Genomic DNA, 21,832 nt, shown 5'->3' on the forward strand with positions numbered 1-21,832 from the left:
TTACGGGGCCTGAAATGGAAACACAGAATTAACCATCCTGCAGCCATTGGACCTTGGAGGAAATAGATCCTGTGCTTTCAGTCACAGCTGCCTCTGTTTAGATGTTTTACACCAATTGCCCTTCAGTCGCTGTGTGAGAGTAAAATCTTTTCTGAGCAGTGGGTTTCCTCAAGGTCTTCCTTTAGCTTTCCTCTTACAAAAGCGTATAGAAACCCGGGTGTGAATTAGAGCTATTTTATAATGCTGCATCTTCAGCATCTCATTTCAGATATTATTTTTTATTTTTTAAAGGGGAGGTTTAGGGAGTTTGGGTGCCATACTACCTACTATTTTTGGAAGTGGTAAGCAGTATGTGTACAGTGCATATTATACATATACTTTTCTGTAAGGCTAGTTTTCTGATGAAACTGAAGCCAGGAACAAACACCACTCAATAAAACAACACATATACAAACTTGGGAGGAACACGGAACAGGACAGGATAGCATACCCTTTATACTAGTTAGCAGATTTTTAGCTTGAGAGTAGCAATACTACTTTTAAAAAGGGTATAATTTCAACTAAGAAGAGTAGTGGCACAAAGCTCTACTTTATCATATGTTTGTTTAGAATATGAACTAGCAATGCTATGTTCTAGGACCGCGGCTAGCATGAATTTACCACATAGTTTTTATCACACAGATGTTATTGAAAAAAAAACATTTGGAGTGTTTTTTGTTTGTTCATTTGTAATGTGATTTTTTTTTTTTTTTTTATCGCCTATACAGTTTTAAAGTAGCTTCTTCAAGACTGATGCCCAATTTTTCTCTGTGTAACCATTTACATTTTTGGTAAGTGTATGACAGCTAGCTCTTCTTTTTTTTATCTGTTGAGCTTTCAAAAGTCATTTTGTTTATTCCAGCCTGAAGAAAATGTTATGAGAAAGGCAAAAACTTTATGGTATTAAGGTATAAAACCCTACAACAGATTTTATGTCCGTCAGATCCCCGACCAGGTCAGCGTGACATTGCATCCCTAATGAACAAATAATTGAAGTGTATGGGAATATGTAGTATAATAAAATAATGAATAAAAATACGGAAGCAAAATCTCAGTCTGAATTTATAATAATTTTAAACTGATGTCAAAATAAACCTCAGAGCTAAAATTAAATTAAAACAATTTTTTTATGAACTTCCCATAAGCACAAGAAAAGACATCCCCTGGGAATACTTTCTCCCACACCAATGGATTCGGGCCAGTGGGTACTTCGTACTTTTCTGACCACAGCTGTGAGGAAATGTTTTATGACAGGGGGTTTGTGCAGTGACGTCAATTTCAAAATATGCCTAAAGAAGTTGAACCTTATACTAATGCTGTCAAACAGTGATGCCACTCTCACAGTACAGTTAAAACAAATCATATAACACTTATAGAATATGGTATATGGCTACTGTACTGTACAAGCAAATGCGTGATTAAAAATTTTCTTTGACAGTTAAACAAATTATAATAATACAACTGCACCCTTCAACACATTGAGCTTCCCTTCAGTACGCGACCCTGATAAAGCTCTTTTTTTTTTTTCATCAACAGGCCCAGGACTCTAGGACTCTGCACCAAAGGTGTGTGTAAAATTTAGAGAGAAAAATGCCCATGACAATGCCATCATGAGATGTTTGCATACTATTTTGCACAGTGTTTATTACAGATAACTTATTCATTATTTATTCTTATTCATATCACATGGCCTCCTCACCCTGAACTTTAGTTTCTTTTGTTGACTGCTCTTTGAATATTTTCAAATTCATTTTGTGAATGTGTGAATAAACCACTGGCATCAATACTGATGGATGATCAGATAATGGTGGTGGTTCTTTTGTCTCAATAAACTGTATGCCGGAGAACTGGCCCCCGACTGAGCCTGGTTTCTCCCAAGGTTTTTTTCTCCATTCTGACACTGATGGAGTTTTGGTTCCTTGCCACTGTTTGCCTTGGATTTTGGCTTGCTTAGTTGGGGACATTTATTGTTCAACAATATTATTGATCTGCCTTAAGGTGGACGATGATGCAATTTTCTTCTAGAAACAAACTTTGTTGTATTATTTTCATGTTATCACTGTGAAGCTGCTTTGATACAATCTGTATTGTAAAAAGCGTTATATAAATAAAGGTGACTTGACTATAATTATTAATGAAATCATTCTTTATTTCTATTGTTACTGTCAATTGTTCTAAACTGAATAAGAAGGTAGGTTGTTTTTAATAGTTACACCTAAACCATCAGTAAGTAAGAAAGTAAGTAAATAATCATAACATAACAATCCTAGGTAAAATCTTGATGGTTCTTCAGATTATACCATCATATTTCCTGTGGTGTGAGGTGTGTTAAGAGTGACTGAATCTGCTAGGAAGAACGTCGGAACCACCCCGATCTCGAATCGTGAATATTCAACATTCATCCTGTTGCGTGTGGAGAACCCCGAGGACAAACACACACACGTATGCACGCTCTGGAGTTTATCAAGTGAAACGAAACAATATCAAATCAGAAAGCGAGCTGACGGAAGACTCACTACTGTAACATGTAAAGTCCATGTTCACACCGTCTCCACGACTTCATCAACATTTTTATTTTTATTCCCCGTGAGTTTTCTGTAAAAAGCAGTCCATACAATATAAGCACCATTTCTTCTTGCTGGTTGTCTGCCATGTTTGTTCACGTTTGACGCGAGAGATTTTGCGAGACTCTATTGTTTGTGAATGGAATCTGTTATTGTGTGTTGTGCTTCTCTGGTCACTCCACACACTAGAGGAACAAATCGGTAAAATCTATGATTTCTTATTAGTTTGTGGTCGCTCACATTTGGAAATTCTTATAAGATTTTTTAAAATCTTTTAGTGTGGCCTCAGCCTAAGTAAACATATATGACTCAGTGCAGTTCTAGGGCTCTGTTTTTTTCAGCGCACACTTGATTTGAAGTTTGAATTGCTAATGACCCACCTGAGCACACAAGTGTAAAATCCATTGTCCTCCATCTCTGCTGAGCGGAACCAAATGGAATCTCCCTCCTTACTCAGCCGGTGACCCGAGAAGATGATTGGCTCCTCTGAATCACCCTTGTTCCTGTACCAGATGAGCCGCAGCTTGGCATTCTGGGCCACGCTATAGTTGGTGCGTATGTAGCTGTAGAACAGAGCGCATTTCACCCTCAGAGGCTCTCCGGCCAACACACGATACGTCTTCAAGTCCACTGACCAGTCTATGCATCCGTCAACTGTGGGAGAGAGAAAAATCAACAATTTACAATTCACAAAGACAAAAAAACACTATTCCATTTATCAAACACGATTGCCTAGTTTCACAGACAAGGCTTAAGCCTTTTAACTGAAAGCAACTTGCGCTGTCATATTTTAAAATATGTCAGCTATTGTTTTGTCTCAAGATACACACCATTAATGTTGTTTTCTAAAGCACATATATAAAAGCCACTGAAATGTCCTATTTGAACTAAGGCCTAATCCTGGCTTAATCTAAGCCCTGTCTGTGAAACCAGGACGATGTTTCTTTAATATAGAGTGCTTCGTTTGTAAAAAGGATAGATTTCTGGAGTCTAAAACATACGATAAGAATGAACTTGAAGTGTAATAATAATAATAATAATAATTCATTACATTTATATAGCGCTTTTCTGGACACTCAAAGCGCTTTACATAGAAGGGGGGAATCTCCTCAACCACCACCAGTGTGCAGCATCCACCTGGATGATGCGACGGCAGCCATATTGCGCCAGAACGCCCACCACACACCAGCTTACTGGTGGAGAGGAGACAGTGATGAAGCCAATTAGTATATATATAGGAGGATGATTAGGAGGCCATGATGGACAGAGGCCACTGGGCAAATTTGGCCAGGATGCCGGGGTAACACCCCTACTCTTTCGAAAGACATCCTGGGATTTTTAATGACCACAGAGAGTCAGGACCTCGGTTTAACGTCTCATCCGAAGGACGTGTAAAGTGAGTGTAGAGAAGTGTGCAGTTGCTGTGGTGTTCTGAGTGGGTTTTTTAAAAACATGTTGCTATGTCAAGGGCAGCTTTGTTGATTATAACGGAGCTTTGTGAGATCGCGATGAACTGACAAAGCGACAGCGTTTTAGCGATTGTAAAGGGATCGGTCTTGGCTCGTTTTCGAGGATAAATAAAACTATTATTTTTCATGCTTCAAAGTTTCGGAAGTGACATCTACATATAAATGCTGGATTCACTCTGAAAGGGACAGAAATATGACATGTTAAAATAGACTAATAGCAAAATATGTTTTTAATTCTATTCCAATTATTGGTAAAAGTGAAATGTCCCACTGTACACTGCTAAGGTGGAGCCGTTGCTTTAGCCTACATCTGCACTACTAGAGCACCCTCAGTGATGTGATTCGGGAACCTGGGGCCTCATTTATAACCGTTGCTTACGCACAAAACAGGCCAAGAAAGAGGCGTACGCCGCTTCCGACGCATAAGTTGTGATTTATAAAAACAAACTGGACGGGAAAATTTGCGCATCTGCACGCAAACTCAGACCCATGCGTACGAACGTTTTGGAGACGGAGCAGTTTGGCGACACCGATGGTGAGCTGGAGTTAAATGTATTTTTGGTCACTTTTAGACAGAAAATCGAAATAAAATTATAGATACAGAAAGATAATACAAATATAATTTCACTCACCAAGCCTATCACTTGAAGCACATATCCACATATTAAATGTCCGCGCCAGCGAGCGCGTTGGCCGTTTAGTGAAACTGACGCATATCTAACGGCAGATGAAGTAAAACTGTATATGAGTCCTAATTATAAATAGGCTACAGTGCATGTTCACAATAACAGTTTAAATAAAAGAATGATTTAAACTATGTTTTACTTCTGATATTAACATTTAGATTACATATGCCATTCTAATTAATAGAGTTAAACACTTAAACTACATGACATTTACTGAAAAGTTAAAATATAAATATATATATTCAATAAATAGCCTATAAATATTTGTTGTGGATGCAATTCTTTTGAACACTTTTCCTTTGGCATGCTGTGTTTCAATGTTTTAACTACAGAGATAATTGCGTATCATGATAATAGTAGATTGTGCAAATGTAATGCACAACAAGGTCTATCTGTTTCCATTAAAAAAAATATAAATCAATTAAAAAGACTATTTGGCCAGTGGAAAAGATTGAGAAAAACTTTCTCTGAAATGTATTTTACACTATTTGATTTATTTATTCAAAAACAAGGCAAGGATAGGCTACTAAATGATTTGTATTAATGTAATGTGACGGCACATCCGTATTTCATATTTTCCTAATGTCTTGTACCGTTAAACATGTTATCACGTGGATGAATAATCATATGCAAATGATATGCAGATGAGTATATGCATAGTAAAACTAGGCGTTGTTAGCTCCATATATGGTTATTTCGGGGAGGAGACGCATGTGCGCACAATCTTCCGCTGACTGGGATTTATAAAGTGAACTCTGCGCAGGTTCTGGCGTACGCACGGTTTTATAAGTCTGAATATTTTTTTGCGCACGCCATTTTTGGCTTTTGGGCGCACGTACACTTTTAGTAAGGATCCTACGCACAGTTTTATAAATGAGGCCCCAGGCCTGTACAGAACTTTTCTCAATACAAATCGTTTTAAAAACAGCTTTACAGAAACTAGTGATGTTAAATTTTATAATACCTTAAAGTTTAATTGTCCACATTGAGCAGTTTAGAGATGGGCGATATGACTAATATATATTCGGTGATAATATAACGATTGTTCAAGGATGTTTCTAGAATTTTAAGCCGGCAATGAGCCCAACCCCAGCTCAAGATATGACTTTGCTCCCTTTTTAAAATGAAATATATTGGGATATTTTCATCCAGCAGGTCAAAATCATATATCCAGTTGTAATTTAAATGTAATTGCACACCATGATTTGAAGTATAATTGAATATGTTTTATTAATTTATCCTGTATACCTTGTAACAACTGGACCGATCAAACACTCCATTGTTCCATTTAATCTTCCCAACCCCTCCCCCAGGCAGACTCTGTGATGTCTGATTTCCCCAATGAGAATGATCACCCTTTTGCTCCACTCACACACTTCAAAGACACTTGGGACATTGATTGTTCTTAATGAGAGAACAGTACAGGCTACAAGAAACTGACATGCAGTCCCATAGAAATGGAATTATCTCCACTAATTCATTGAAAAATCTGTCTAATGAATGAACATGGATTTCCCCAGGACATTTTGTGTATTATTACAGTTTGTATATTGTCTTTTTATATTGAATAGTGTTATGCATGCCTGATGATAGAACTACTAATGTAACCCCCACCTACTATGTGGTGTCTCCTATCAAAAAATTCCTCGTTTAATGACTCATTTAATTACTCACATTATGGGGGACATCACCTTCTCATTGAATGCAGTGTGTGTTTGTTATACAGGTGAAACTCGAATGTTAATATCGTGCAAAAGTAAATTTACTTCACTAATTCAACTTAAAAGGTGAAACTAATATATTATATAGACTCATTACATGCAAAGTGAGATATTTCAAGCCTTTATTTGTTATAATTTTGATGATTATGGCTTATGAAAACCTTTTCACAATATTCTAATTTTGAATTTGGGGTTTTAATAAGCTGTAAGCCATAATCATCAAAATTATAACAAATAAAGGCTTGAAATATCTCACTTTGCATGTAATGAGTCTATATAATATAGTTTCACCTCTTAAGTTGAATTACTGAAATAAATTAACTTTTGCATGATATTCTAATTTTTCGAGTTTCACTTGTATTTAACAGAGTATAAATAGACACAAACTGCCAGCTTAATCATGCAAATGAGACAGCTTTTCAAACAAATGAACTTTCCTGCTTGTGAATTGCACATTTCTCATGGGTAAAGCCAAACTCAAAGGTGTGACCTTTTGAGGAACTGAAAAGCCAACACAAAGTTCCCTCCGTGCGCTCTCTGGCTTCTGCTCCTCATCCGGCCTCACACACATCAAGCCATGCGTACATTCCTCGGCCAGAACAGAGTCAACTAACTCCACAAGTTCACCATAGCTTCTTCATTCCATTCAACACTTAAGAAATCGATTGCAACTTCAGCACCATCGGACCAAACTATCAAGACTTTCTGCACACGCTCTTCAATAGCTAAGGCAAATGCAAGTATCGTATGATATACTAAATCGTTGTTTAGCTAAAGTTGTGAACCACTTTGTTAACAAAATGAGCTTTGTAGTAAGGGACTGATTGTTCTTCCAGGAGGTTAAATGACTCTTTAAGAGCTTCATTCCTCTGTTCGGTTTCAGTTTGATTAGTCACTTTCACTTTCCATTTAACCCATGTATGTTTGTTTAGATTAGTTATGTGTTACTTTTGTGTACATTCTTTCCAGTTGATTCCTGTCTGCTTATAAATCAATGTCAATTTTACAGATATGATCAAAGCTACATGCTAAGAAAGAGTTATTTGTGGCCACGGAAAATATCCTTTCTGAAGAGTTGATAGACGATTAATACTGAGTGTTCGCTGGACGAACAGATTAATTTATTGTAATATTAATTCAGTTACATGAAGTTAATTTGATTAACTGATCCAAATATTTATAATTAATTATAACGATTAAAACAAAGTTTTGATTAATTATTTATATTTGCCTTTTGAGCTAATTTGATAGCTCAACCTCAAACAGCACAAGTTCTGCACCAGACTTCATAATTATATTTAGGGATTTGCTCAAATCACTATTAACTGTGACTTAATAGTCTATTAAGTGAAAACTATTAAGTGACTGTTAGGCTTATATTTTAGTCAATTTAATTGTGTTTTGGTTTTGTTTTCCCTGTTCCCTGTCATTGTTAGTATGCTACATTAAGATTGTCAGTCCAAATTCCATTTGTGTGCATATCCGATTGAAATCCGTACAGATTTAGCACTTGTGAAGGGCAAAGTAATATATAGCTAGCCTGGGAAAACCCAGACCACTCTCAGTTGTAACTGAGTTAGGGTCTGGCAAAGCTCCATAGACAATTAATTTCCACAGGGGCGTCACCAACGGACGTCGGATAGATCTAAAACCAATCAGAGCGATGAATGACATGACGTATGCAGAGCGACGGAGAAACATCTCGAGACTCTCAGTAATTCTCTGTTTGTGTTAACGAAAATGACTATTTTAAATCACTTGAAACAGACGCGATAGCTGATTCGAACGAGTGATGTTGTGATGTTCCACGGCGGCATCCATCTTTGTAATGTACAAAATCTGCGTCACCGTCTCTGCTCTGTCGTCATCGTGTAAAGCCCGCCCCAACGTTTCTGATTGGTGCCGCGATTTCGACGGATTGGAAATGGGTTTCAATGGGCTCTTTGCCAGACCCACTTGCAGGGCAAATCTAAATTTGCCGGAAGTGGTCTGGGTTTTCCCAGGCTAATATATAGCTATATATACATAAAAATACAAATCCAATTCGAACTACATTCATATGTAGTTTGAAAACCCATTCAAATTTGGGTTTCGCATTTCTGGTAATCCGTTTCAGTGTTTACTGTGAAGACCTGGATTTTACTTAAAGCTACACTGTGTAGGAATTACTCCCATCTAGCGGTGAAATTGTATAAGACTACCAACTAAATATGACTTTCTAGCCCCTCCCATTCCAAGGGCGTTTTAACTCCTACGGTGGTCGTATTATTTCAAATCTGCCGGCAGTCGCGAGTAATATCCCGCTCGCATTCGTCACGGTGCCACTGAGTGTAAAAGCACGAAAGGCGAAGCTTGAATTTCCAGGTATGTCCCTCTTTGGCTAATGTATTTTCAAGATGGAGGCGCAACATGGCTTCCGCCATTCGAGTGACTCACTTGTATGTATTATAAATGGCAGATTCTACGCTTACGAGAATACTTGATTAGTTGCTAGAAGTTATTACACATGAATGAGCACATATCATTTTGAAAGAAAAAAGTGTTTTTTGCTAAGAATCCACTTAAAAAATTACACAGTGTAGCTTTAAAGGAACACGCCGACTTTTTGGCACTTTAGCTTATTCACGGTATCCCCCAGAGTTAAGGCCCCAAGGCGTCTTCCTTTAAGCCTATATCAATTGATGCACCCAAATTTTGACTACCAAAAATGTGCGACCGAAATGGTTTTGGAGGGCTGAAATCACCGACCATAGTGATGTTTAATTAAAGCGAAAAAAAATAAAACTTGGATAACAGGTAATCACATCAGCTGTGTGGACGCTAAAGCTGGATTCACAATATTAACTTCTTGTTTTTAATACTGATAGCTGGATTCTTTAGATCTATAGGCTTTACTTTGTTACTTTTAATATTAAACAAAGTCTTAGCTTTCAGATTCTGTCAATTCTATCACGAAATTCAAACAATAAATAGGCCTATCGTTTTGCCGCTCTTACTTTTGACAGATCGCTAGCGTTCAAGTGGCAGCGTGGATCAAACGGCTTGTGAACCAATCATATCTTATTCTACAACTAGGCTAGTTACAGCAATAAATAAACATGAATAAATATCAGAAGGTACGTTGAAAGATACAGTAGGTCTACCGAAATGTCTCAGGAATGTTCTCAATCTCAACAGCGGATTGACCTCAATAGTCACTTTACTGTTACATTGGGAAAAGCTAGATTCAATGTCCATAGCTGAGCTCGATATAAAGTTAGCAAAAAATATTTCTATAGAAGAGCATTTTGCTAAATATGCTCTGTCTGTACATATTCATTATGTTTTTACTTAACCTGGTAGTGATGTCTTCATGATTTCATGTAGGCTATGTTTGAATCAGTTAGCCATCGTTTAAATGTTTATTTTTATATTGGAGTAGAAACATTTTAGGCCTAAAAAGATATTAATATTCAATATTTAATCGATATAAAAACTGCCTTATGTGCAATTTAAATGTTTGTACGACTCAGTTTTGATGATTATGTTGATTATTAGCCTAAATAAAATGTATTGGTCAGTTGATTATAAATATCATTTTCGTTTTCCGTTTTGGTTTTTGGCTAAATTAAAATGTTAATTTCCGTTTATTTTAGTGCATCACTAAAATGCATGAAATAATTAAAAAGTGTTAGCCTATACTATGATAGTGATATATTATACCAATAAAAACAAACAAATAATCCAGGAGCATTTGTTGTACCCAGGTTTACATTTTGTTTAACAGTAACTTACTGTCAGGGCAATAAAGTTAATGTAATGGCCATAATAACCAACCCAGCATCTGGAAATGAAATGCTCGTGAATTATTTGTTTGAAGGGACCTCCTGCTATTGCTGTAATATCGGAGCAGCAGCAAGTTTAAGAAATGTATTCCTGCAGGAATTTTATAGGCTATGTAGCCTTCACTACACAGAGGCCTTGTATATAATGGAAGCCTATCAATACTAACAAAGAATGCATCAATACAATGATAATTCACAGCATACAAAAATCAATTACTTTTGTGTAAATGGAGGAGTCTGTAGCAGTAGTTTGTTCCAGCAAGAGCACAACAAATTGTACATGACATCACTGCAAGTGGGAGGTATCGAGAAACTATCGCGTGCGCACGAGAAAACTATCACGTGAGCACGAGAAAACTATCGCGTGAGCACGAGGAAACTATCGCGTGAGCACGAGAAAACTACCGCGTGAGCACGAGAAAAATACAGCGTGAGCACGAGAAAACTACCGCGTGAGCACGAGAAAACTACCGCGTGAGCACGAGAAAACTATCGCGTGAGCACGAGAAAACTATCGCGTGAGCACGAGAAAACTATCGCGTGAGCACGAGAAAACTATCGCGTGAGCACGAGAAAACTATCGCGTGAGCACGAGAAAACTACCGCGTGAGCACGAGAAAACTATCGCGTGAGCACGAGAAAACTATCGCGTGAGCACGAGAAAACTATTGCGTGAGCACGAGAAAACTACCGTGTGCGCAGGTTTCTCGTTAGCACGTGAAAGTCTGTATTTTCGTATTTTTGCAAAGGTCCCTTAGGGGCTCCGTAAAAATGCCCTGTTGCGAAAAAAAAAAAAAAAAACGTCTGATTGCAGATCATCAACGATGTGTGAGATGAGAACGGTACATACCTCGGTTTTTAAGTCACGGTTCGGTAGGTTCGGTAAAGCACGGGGGATTACACAAAACACAAAATTGCTGCTTTTATCTTTTTTTTTATTAAACTGTTTTTTTTTTTGCAACAAATGTGTCTCTGTGTTTAAATTAAATTATAATTAAACATTTCTTAAGGATTAAACTAATATTGGCTAATGCTGTAAACTATAATGAGCCCTTAATTGCAGATTACTATAATATTAAAGGTTACAATTAACAATAAAACTATGTATTAATGTAGGCCTATAGCTATTTATTTGTAGATATAATAATCAACGCTCAGCTATAGATATAGATTTTTTTTAAACGTAAATTGCAAGGCAGGTTTTGCATTAACTTCTCAATCTAATTATGAAGATCATTTTCTCATTTTTGAAATATAATAATTTACTGTCATAACTTGTTTTCATAACAAATGTATTTAAACATACATTAAATAAGCAAAAGATTACTAACAGGTAAGTTAGTAATTAGTAATGTAATGAATATGCTAATTTAGTGCATATACGAAATGCTTCTCTCTAGAGTTAATTTCTGTAACGTTAACTGTTAGCGAACTAACCTGCTGTCGACACTAAATGCCTGAGGTAAATGTGAGATATTTTCACGTAAATATCTACGTGATATATTATTCTCAAGCTGTTCTATTGATATCTTTGAAACACTGGGTGAGAGATGTAAACATACCGACCATCGTCTCTTCTTCTTCTGCGTTTTTTACTGGTAGCAAACAGCATTGCATTGCCGCGCGCGCGCCCTACTGGTTTGGAGTGTGGGTCGCCTCTCTGTGATTGACTATGATCATGCATGAACCGAATACATGTAGCGTACCATTACACACCTAATACACACACACACACACATATATATAGATATAGTCAGATATATCTATATATATATATATATAAATATATATGTATATATATAGATAGATAGAGATATATTTAATTATATATGTATTGTGTGCAAGAGTTATTAAATACCCAGAAAGTTACCTCTGTTTTTTGGAATCAAAAGGTGAGGTTATCAGCTTACTTTCCCTTAAACAATCACATATAGGCTGAATAAAATTAAATAAAATGTATTTACTTTCCCTTAAATAACTAAAAAAGTCACATAACCTGTTTTCTGGAACGGGTTTCAAAGTGCACTTTTTTGAAAACGCCACCTTTATTATCTCTGTGTAAACTACAAAAACGCGAATCTGTGAAAACGGTGGCTCCAGCTAGCATACTGCTCCCAAAAGTGACAAAATAACGCCAACATTTTCCTATTTACAGTATTTTTATAGTCACAGCGTGTACAAATAAGGTCACATGAGACACAGCCATCTTCTAACATACATACTGGGAACTATATTCTCAGAAGGCGACGCACTGCTACTTGGGCGGAGTGATTTGCTCGCAGCGCCTGAGAAGAGGAGAGGAGAACATTCCAATATTGGGATTACAGTGAATGTTTCTGGCTTTGTTAAGATGAAATTTAACCCGAAGAAAAGGTAATAATAGTATTATCAAGATCAACATCCTAGGAATGAAAATCGGACAAAAAATGTATAGATTATGTAATTTGTGACTACAGGAATGTGCGTTCGGCTCGAGTGCACTGTAAAATTATTATAGCACGTAGTGACTGACATCGCCAACTACTTGTCTAGCATGCATAATACAGCATTATTAGTCGTTTTCACAGATCCGTGTGGACGGGGATCGTTTTGATAACGTTTCAGTTTTCAGCACACCATTGTCGTGTAATACCGTTAGTTCCAGTTAAACAGTAACACCTGTTCCCCGTTCTGTTGATCATCCCCCCTTGTCAACATAAGCCTTCGGTCCATTCAGTCCTTTGTTAGGTGTTTGTGATTTCTCCTACGTTTACCCTGCGTATCCCTGAGTATTTGTAATGAAAGAATTGGTCTTTAAATTCTCTATTGCCGTGCGCTTCATTGCAGCCACAAACTCATTACAAAGACAGCATGGAAATATTTTGTCGAAACATGCCATAATGAATCAACAACTAATCAATGGCTAAATGCTTTGTGGAGGCACTCTCACCACAGAGAAACAACCTCTGAAACACGAGCAAAGCCCTATCTCCAAAGAGCAACACAGCCATTTAACTCTCACATGACATAAGCTGCAAGCTCACTGCGTGCCAATATTTCATGTTGATAGAAAGATGAAACTCATCAAAGTCATGGCCACCTATCAGCATGAAACGCTGTAATTTATGAGCAATTACAGAGGTGTTTGTGCGTGCGGACACTGACTCATCACTGCACCCGCCTCCCATCACATAAATATCTTTCACATTCAAAACCTGCCACCGCCGATTTATGTCAAGCACTGTCACAATCACACATTTACGGCATGGATTTTGTTATATACGGTTGGCCTGATGAATTTTGTGGCACTGCATTGAAAGAAAAGCTGCGGGAAAGATGGAGGGAGAAAGCGATATCACACATGACTGTACAAGAAGAGAGTGTTGATTTTAAAGGGTTTGAAATCTCACACACACTCATATGCACACTAGATAAGCAGTGGATTAGTTTGGTCTGCTGCCTCCATGCGAAGCGTCTGAAGCAGAAACAGTGTGGTGAGCTCACAGGTTACATGTTACATAAACAGGCAGCCATATGTCGCCCCAAGTCATTTCGCATATAATGTGCTTGTCTTGAATGATTAATTTATCGGTTATTGAATGCAACATAATGGTGTAATTGGACAGGATATGCCTTGCTTGTCATGCTAATTCTTATTACATTGCAAAGTGTATCACGGTAAGCGCTTGAGCGCAGCTTTGTACCGAATCCTAAATGTTTGCATATGGATGAGGCCAAGGATTGTGAAAAATAGGGTCTAAAAATGGGGTCGGTCAGAAAGAGCAGACATTATGTATGCACAGCAAGAGGGCATTAGTGAACTTTTCAACAAAACACTAACTCAAGATCAAGATATTACTCACGGCATCACAGACACCTCAGATGGTTAGCGAAAGGCCACGTCACAAGATAAAAAATCCAAACAAGACACTAGCATTTAGAGTTAGTGCCTCTAATGCTTAATGTTATGTATGAAGACATTTTTGCATGGGGGAAAAAATGGCCTTTTGAGAGAGGGTGAAAAAGTACTGAAATTTCTATTTGGCTGAAGCATTCCTTGTTCAGTGTTTTCAGTTTTTCCTCATGCACTGCTTTACTCTCAAATGGCACTGTCATCTTCAGCTCCTAATGTGAAATCCATTGCAAAGCCCTGTACCTGCTGCCATAATAATTGCCTGACCTGCTTACAGCACGGTGGCTCGGTCTATTATGAAGCAGTACAGCAATTTCAGCTATGAAAGCTGAAGGGGTACAAAAAGTCAATATCAGAACAGCAGACCACCAAACACTTTGTGCTGATATGCAATTTCGTTGCTGACTTTCTTCTTATAGCTTGTTTATAATTCTTCCAAAGTGTGAATGAATGGCTTGTAGTGGACATGTATCTTCAGACAGGTGTAAATGGAAGCTAGTGGACGCCTGGGGTGAAACGGTCTCCTGAAACGACTCGCACTTTGCCATGTTATCAAAGACTAATCAATATGGAAATGCAGAGAGGGTTCTGGCCCTTAGCGCATGATTGCACCTGTGTGCAGAGCGCAACTCATTGGCCATTTGCTGTGAGACGACTGTAGCGTAGCTGCTTCGACTCACTGCAGGCCGGATTCATTTGGACCCATGTCATTGTCGTAAAGCTTCTATACTATAGGACAGTAGGGCTTGGCGGTATGACGATATCTATCGTTAACATGGTATAAAACGTCTATCGTTAGAGATTTTGCTATATCATGTATATTGGGGTATGTAAATATATAGCACTATTGACACTTCAGAGTGATGAAATACATGAATGAGAATATAAAGCGCAGGACGTGCTTGATGTTAAAAAGAATTAAGCGCAATATACAGTATCAGGTGCATGCATAGAAAGCTGCCTCTCTCAGAGGGGAAACGCAAACTTGGGACGTGCTCGATATTAAAAAGGTTATTAAGCACAATACGGCCCGGATCACACCTAACGCGTTTTTTGCAGTGAGGGGCGCCTTTTTTCTATTGTTTTCCTATGGCAGTGAGTTCTGCGCGCTGTTAATGCGCCTGCTGCGCCTCGCGTTTTCGAAGTTGAAAAAAAAACTCCTAGCGGAAAAAGCGTCCGACGTCATCGCGTTTATTTCCACTGTCCAATCGAATGAATGGAGAGGCGGGCCTTCCGTTGTGGTCGTGACGGAAGTTTACAGTTGCTTCAACGTCCACAGACTATGATGGAGGAGAAACCTGTGGTGGCTGTTTCGGGTGTGCTCTACGATTTTACGAGTTTACAATGTGACAGTTTACTTGACAACAAACCAAAGTTTTTTTTACGCGCGCGCTCACTATTAGACTGACAGCTGACTCTGTGGTTGCTTAGCAACATAAAAACCGCAGCAATGCTATTTCAGGTGTGATCGGGTATTTTTTTAGCAGTGCTGTGGGCCTCGCGTTTTCGAACCTGAAAAACGCGTTAGGTGTGATCCGGGCCTAAGCAGTGAAAAAGAACTCAATGTAGTGATCGCGCTGACTGACACACAGCTGAAGCGCATGCACAGAAAGCCACGTCTCTCAGCATGCAGTCGTGAATTCAGTTCTCTTTCATTTCTTAATGCGCTTGAATGGTCAAATACACACGCAATCCCCTGGCTGCGGCCGTCAGGCAAAATTTATTAATAAAAGGAATAGGTTGGGGGGGGGGGGGGGGGGGGTGTAGCCGAATGGGTGAAGGAGGATTCCACCTCTGTCTGGTTATGTCTAGAAAAGTTACATACTCACTGTTAATTGCTCTGTCTTTTGTCCTGTAAGAATATAAAATCTGGTAGGGCTTTGTGCAATAACAATCCTAGTTGTTAATACTGTTAAAGCATGGTTTGCTGTAAGTTGGAGGGAAGATCTTTTCTGACTCCTTTGCTCTCCCCAATACAGGAAACCCTGACTTCGAGCCAGGCATGACAGATATAGGTTATGATATTTGGACACGCCAAGGAATTAAAAGGATGTGTGATTTGTTTGTGGGATCCTACTTATCTTCATTTGAACAAATTCAGGCTAAATATAGCCTCCCTGGCTCTCATTTTTTTAGATATCTCCAAGTTCGAGATTTTATATTTAAAAAAAAAACTACATTTGCTTCTGAAGCCTCTTTATCTCTAATAGAGATATTACTCCACAAATGTCCAGTTAAGAAGGTGATTACTTCTTTTTATAATGTGCTTAATCAGACATCTGTCATACTGGCAGTCTCAGATGTAGCACTAGCATGGCAAACTGATTTGGGTGTAGCTATTGACAAGGAGAAATGGGATGTCATTTGTAATCAAACTAAATGGATATCTGTCTGTAATCGCGCCAGGTTGTTACAGTTTAAAATTATTCACAGACTGCAAATATCTCCCAGCAAAAGACATAAAATGAATCCTCAAACCTCTCCTGATTGCCTTAAATGCAAATCAGCAGTGGGTGCATATACTTATTGTGTTTGGTACTGTCCTAAAATTCAGTAATACTGGCAAGAGGTCCTGAAAGATATGAGCGCTATATCTGGAACTGCTTTGGCCTGTGATCCTGTATCACTGCTCTTGAGATATATAGAGACAGTAAAATCAGTCCTGGTTCAGACAGACTATATGATATCCTCACCTATGCTGCACGCAATAATATTTACAAACCTCCTTCTAAAACATCTTGGCATAAACTCATCATGGAGCTTATTCCTTTGGAATACTTAACTTGCCTTCTTCATTCTACAAAAGGACGTTTCTTAAATATTTGGACTCCTTATCTTCGCTTTACCAACTATAGATTAGCCATTTTTATTTGAATTGGGTCTTATGTCATGAATATTGTCCAGATCTATGTTGTGCTGAGCTTTGTTCTTTGTTTTTGTCTGTTAAATTAAAATTGTTCAAAAGAAAATAGAAAATATTTGAGATAAAAAAAATAAAAAATACACATGCAATTATGTCAAAATCCCATTGTGTGGAGTATTCTATGTGTCAAGTGAAAGTAAACCGTTGGGTTGTGTCTCAGTATAATGGATCTGTGCATTTGTCCTTATAGTGACAGTAGCCTAATAAAACTGCCTGCTGCTCTGAGCCATTAATGTGAATCAAACAAAAGAGAAAATAACTTGTTGCTCTTGACTGAATAACATTTTTAGCTTTAATAACTATATCATAAAATGTTTCATCATGAAATAAGAATTTGGTCATATCGCCCACCCCTACTTCCAAACCTTAGTGAGCCTCCTCGCTGTCTTCATACAGGCAACTACCTTCTGGCAGCATTTTTACTAACTCGGAGCCTCAAGTTACTGATTTGGAGCGTTCTCCATAAACGGCCACACATAGCACTCTTCACATGAGACTCACAATTGATTCCAATATAGTTTGATATTAGTTAATGATAGAACATCTTCTGAGCACACAATATATTTTTATTTAGATTTTTGATAAAGATTATTTTGTTAATATTTTTCAGCTATGTATGACATTTCTCTGTCTGCCATCTTAAACTTCGACATAAACATAACAGTTCATTAATTAAAATTGTCATGCAATTTGGAGATAAAGTTCCGGTGTTGTAAGACTGGCTTACCTGCATGACAGGAAGAGTAGTTAAATATTGTAAGCAATCTCTTCTACCCACTCACCCACTCAGAAAGGGAATCTGCATTGAATGTTTTTGGTCCTCTACGCCTAAATGTACTGCAGAAATGCTTTGTTGATAAAGAGGTTGAAGACTCGCTATATGCTGTCAACCTAATTATATTTTATGTAACATAAACAGGTTTCCCTAACACATTCTAACACATGTAACCTACATGTCAACTAACTATTATTAGAGTGTTATTAGAGTATTAGTAGACTGGTAGGTCTACTAGAGTCACAAATGATTTGCTCTTATCATCCGATCGTGGTTATATCTCTCTATTAGTGTTACTGGATCTTAGTGCTGCATTTGATACCATCGATACACAATATTCTTTTAAATAGACTTGAAAATTATGTTGGCATTAGTGGAATTGCATTAGCATGGTTCAAATCATACTTATCTGACCGTTATCAGTTTGTAGCAGTAAACGAAGAGATGCCTTATCGATCAAAAGTTCAGTATGGCGTACCACAAGGCTCAGTACTAGGACCGCTGCTGTTCACTCTGAACATGCTACCATTAGGAGATATCATTAGGAAGCATGGCATTAGTTTTCACTGTTATGCTGATGATACTCAGCTGTATATTTCTTCACGCCCTGACGAAACTTATCAATTTACAAACTTAACGGAATGCATAGCAAATAAGTTTAACCTAATATCTTAAAGATTGTATGGGCAAACAAACTCGTTAATTTCATGTTATCACTGCGAAGCTGCTTTGATACAATCTGTATTGTAAAAAGCGTTATATAAATAAAAGTGACTTGACTTGACTTCACTTAATCATATTGATGGATCATTTAATCTTCAAATATCCTGTATTATAAGGAATGGTTGGCAACCCTACACATTGAGTACAGTTTCTTCATTTACTCAACTTTACAGCTGTGTGCCATAATATTATAACAGGTGTCAAGCTACACAAAATAGCTTGTTACTGGAAAAACAATACCGGTACTATTATGAAGAGAGCTGGTCTACTGCCACACTACTGAACAATGGAGTCAAGTTATTAGTGATACTACTTTTGATTCAGTTGCAACACTGGTTCAGAGGTCTTAAGATTGTCCATTTAACAGAGAGAGGTGAATCCGTGTTTTTCTCCTGTGTGTTGGGCTCCTTTTAGAAACAGTGGGATCATGAGGCCATTCGGTCAGGAGAGCAACGACCAGAGATGCTGAGTTTCTTTCGGCAAGAGACCTTATGTAGGCTACTTCCAAAAGGCATAGATTTGCTACACTCACGTGAAGTGTGCTACACTTTCTATCGGTCTTCTTTGTTAGGAGTTAGAGTTACAGCTGTCAGTGTAACATTTCTCAATGTGAAAAGAGAAAATAAAAAATAGAACATCATGTCTCAAACGATCAGGAAGATGCGTGCCTCCGTGTTCACGGCCCATCTCTGATTATCACACACATGAGCTCTGCTTTGAATGTTTGTGTTTGAGCATGGTGAGTTCGAGCACTGTGAGTTGTTCTCAATTAAAGTGATTCGCGCTCGTCTCGCACATCACGAGTCGATCTGGCTGAGGAGTGGGAGACAGGTCCTTCCCTTTCTCTCATTCTCTCTCCAGATCGCAACATCCTCCCAACCACTGCTGAAGACGGTGCTTATTGAGAGTGGGCTGGGGACGTAGGTCCTCGTCGATAAATAATCTAATGGTTCAGGTCTCGCGTTTGCTGAGGGAAAGTGAAGATTGTGGGTCCGATATATAATGCGAGGGAGCTAAGCAGAAATTAATATTCTCTTTCTCTCTTGGTCCTATGATCGCGTGCAAAATAATTGTGTGTGTTTGGAAGCTATGATTTTATGATTCTTTGTTGAATCTCATCATACTACATGTGAACGATATTTTATATTACATTTGTGTTAAGTTGACAGTTTCCAAGTTTTCAAAAACCTAGAACAGGCTTTAGTACTTGTTATTCATATCAAAGTCCGGTTAATACATGATAGTATCCGTCAGTAAATCAATCTCTTAAACGGCGGGACATTTTAAAAAGCTGTCTGGAAGCTGAACACTCTTCTCCTTGGTTGAGGAGAAGATGTCCTTGGTTTTATTACAGTAAAATTGTAGTTACCATGTTTTTAGCGGATTTATTACTATTTTAATAACCACAGTTTTACTACAAATAGGCCTACCAAGTTTTTTCTTTTTTTTTTCTTTGTAGTTAAACCATGGTTAATTTTCGTTAGGGTTAACGTGGTTAACTCTATTAAGACCGTTAACAAATAGAATTCAGTAAACTACTGTACTTGTTGATAATGATACAGGAAAGCACATGAGCCTAGAATATGAACACAACATGATGAATTGCATATTCTGGCCGCATCTGCTTGCCAACACGTAGCTATGGAATGCATATAGGTGCATATATTAGGCTTATACAATACAATAAAAATGTATAGAATGTTTGTGTCCTAATAAAGAAATTAACTGATCTACATTTTGGATGGCCAGGGGGTCATCATAGTCAGCTTTTTTGATAATTGGTTATGAAAATTGCATTGATGCAGATAGTCAGTAAATCATATGCATTTCCATATTATTTGCACTAAATGATTCCATATGATTGTACTTAAAGTGGAAAATGTATATATTTCTCCCATGTGAATATTCATTTGATCCTTGTGAGGCCACTGTGGCTGCACAAGTTTTTGTTTTGCTACAGTAAGACTACGATTGTGTTAGATTCCACCCATCAATTTATTATTTTTTTTGTAACTATAGGCTCTGTCATTTAGAAACATGGCTTTTCCTATCACTACTATCTTAATGACACATATCTCTACCTTTCATTCCAGCCGATGATCTGACGGTTGCTGCTCGCATCTCAGCCTACCTGATGGAAAATTCTTGCTGGATGAATGACCTTCACCTTCATCTCAATTTTGCCAAGACAGAACTGCTTATGGTTTCAGCCAAACCATGCCTGCTGTGTGATCCTGCTGATTTGCCTCCTACAACATCAGAAAGATCCGGCCCTTCCTATCGGAGCTACACAACTCCTTGTCTAAGCTCTTGTTCTATCCAGACTGGACTATTGTAATGCTCTCTTGGCAGCTCTTCCAGCATCAGTTAAACCTCTGCAACTGATCCAGATGCTGCAGCAAGACCTAAACTCTGCCTCAGATGTGTCCTCTAGAAGCCTGTGTTCTGCAAGTGAACAGCGCCTTGTGGTGCCATCATCCCAAAGAGACACAAAATCACTCTGACCTTTACCTGGACTGTTTCCTGCTGTTGGAATGACCTGCATGCCCAACTCAACACATTTTCAAGAAACTGCCAAAGATCCATCTTTTTCGTAAACACTTGACCCAGTAATACTAAAAAAAATTTTTTAATAATATTTAATAATTGCTATGTGTACTGTGCTAGACTAACTGGGACTTGTCACTGCACTTGTTGCTACTATTGTTATCTTAATTGGTAAGTCACTTTGGATAAAATGTAATTGTAAATGTATAAAATAAGTTATATTAGAGTATAAAAGTATACAGCAATTGCCCTTTAATGTGGATATTTTTACATGTTCTAAATTATATAAGCTTGTATTTCCTATCATTTACGTATATTGATGTTCAGTGTTTATGTTTAATGACTAATACTGTAAATGTGCAGGTATTCTGTACTTTTAGTTAATTTAACATAAATTGACTGTAAATTTGCTATTATTAAGTAGGCTACTTAATTAGAGATTGGTCAAAGTTGTGAAATTGGAACTGTAACTGTAAATATACAAACTTTGTATTTGAATTTATGTACTTATTGAATTTTTATTCATAATTTCATAGTTATTTTACACAGAAAAACTATATGTTAAAAGAAAATTACTGTAGATAGACAGCATTATTATAAAATAACTTTATAAAACCCTACATTTAGTTTAAGCTGAAAGTTAAATGTTTTTTAAAGTAATTTGACATC

The 21,832-nt window shown here is 37.6% G+C and overlaps 1 protein-coding gene across 2 annotated transcripts in view; it reads right to left on the reverse strand.

The window, feature by feature from the left end:
- Positions 1–21,832, reverse strand: part of il1rapl2 (interleukin 1 receptor accessory protein-like 2) — a 445,540-nt gene that overhangs the window by 125,265 nt on the left and 298,443 nt on the right. Inside the window, exons 1-2 of one of the 2 annotated variants that reach the window (XM_079630761.1) lie at positions 11,866–11,971; positions 2,984–3,257 (exon numbers count right to left, since the gene is read on the reverse strand). In XM_079630761.1, coding sequence (XP_079486887.1) covers positions 2,984–3,257; positions 11,866–11,920 — 329 coding nt within the window. In that variant the 5' untranslated portion in view covers positions 11,921–11,971. Of the gene's footprint in view, positions 1–2,983; positions 3,258–11,865; positions 11,972–21,832 lie in introns of those variants that run through there. The other variant, XM_079630760.1, reaches the window with a different exon arrangement.

Source organism: Phoxinus phoxinus (assembly GCF_949152265.1).
Source record: "Phoxinus phoxinus genome assembly, chromosome: 12".
Taxonomy (NCBI): Eukaryota; Metazoa; Chordata; class Actinopteri; order Cypriniformes; family Leuciscidae; genus Phoxinus; species Phoxinus phoxinus.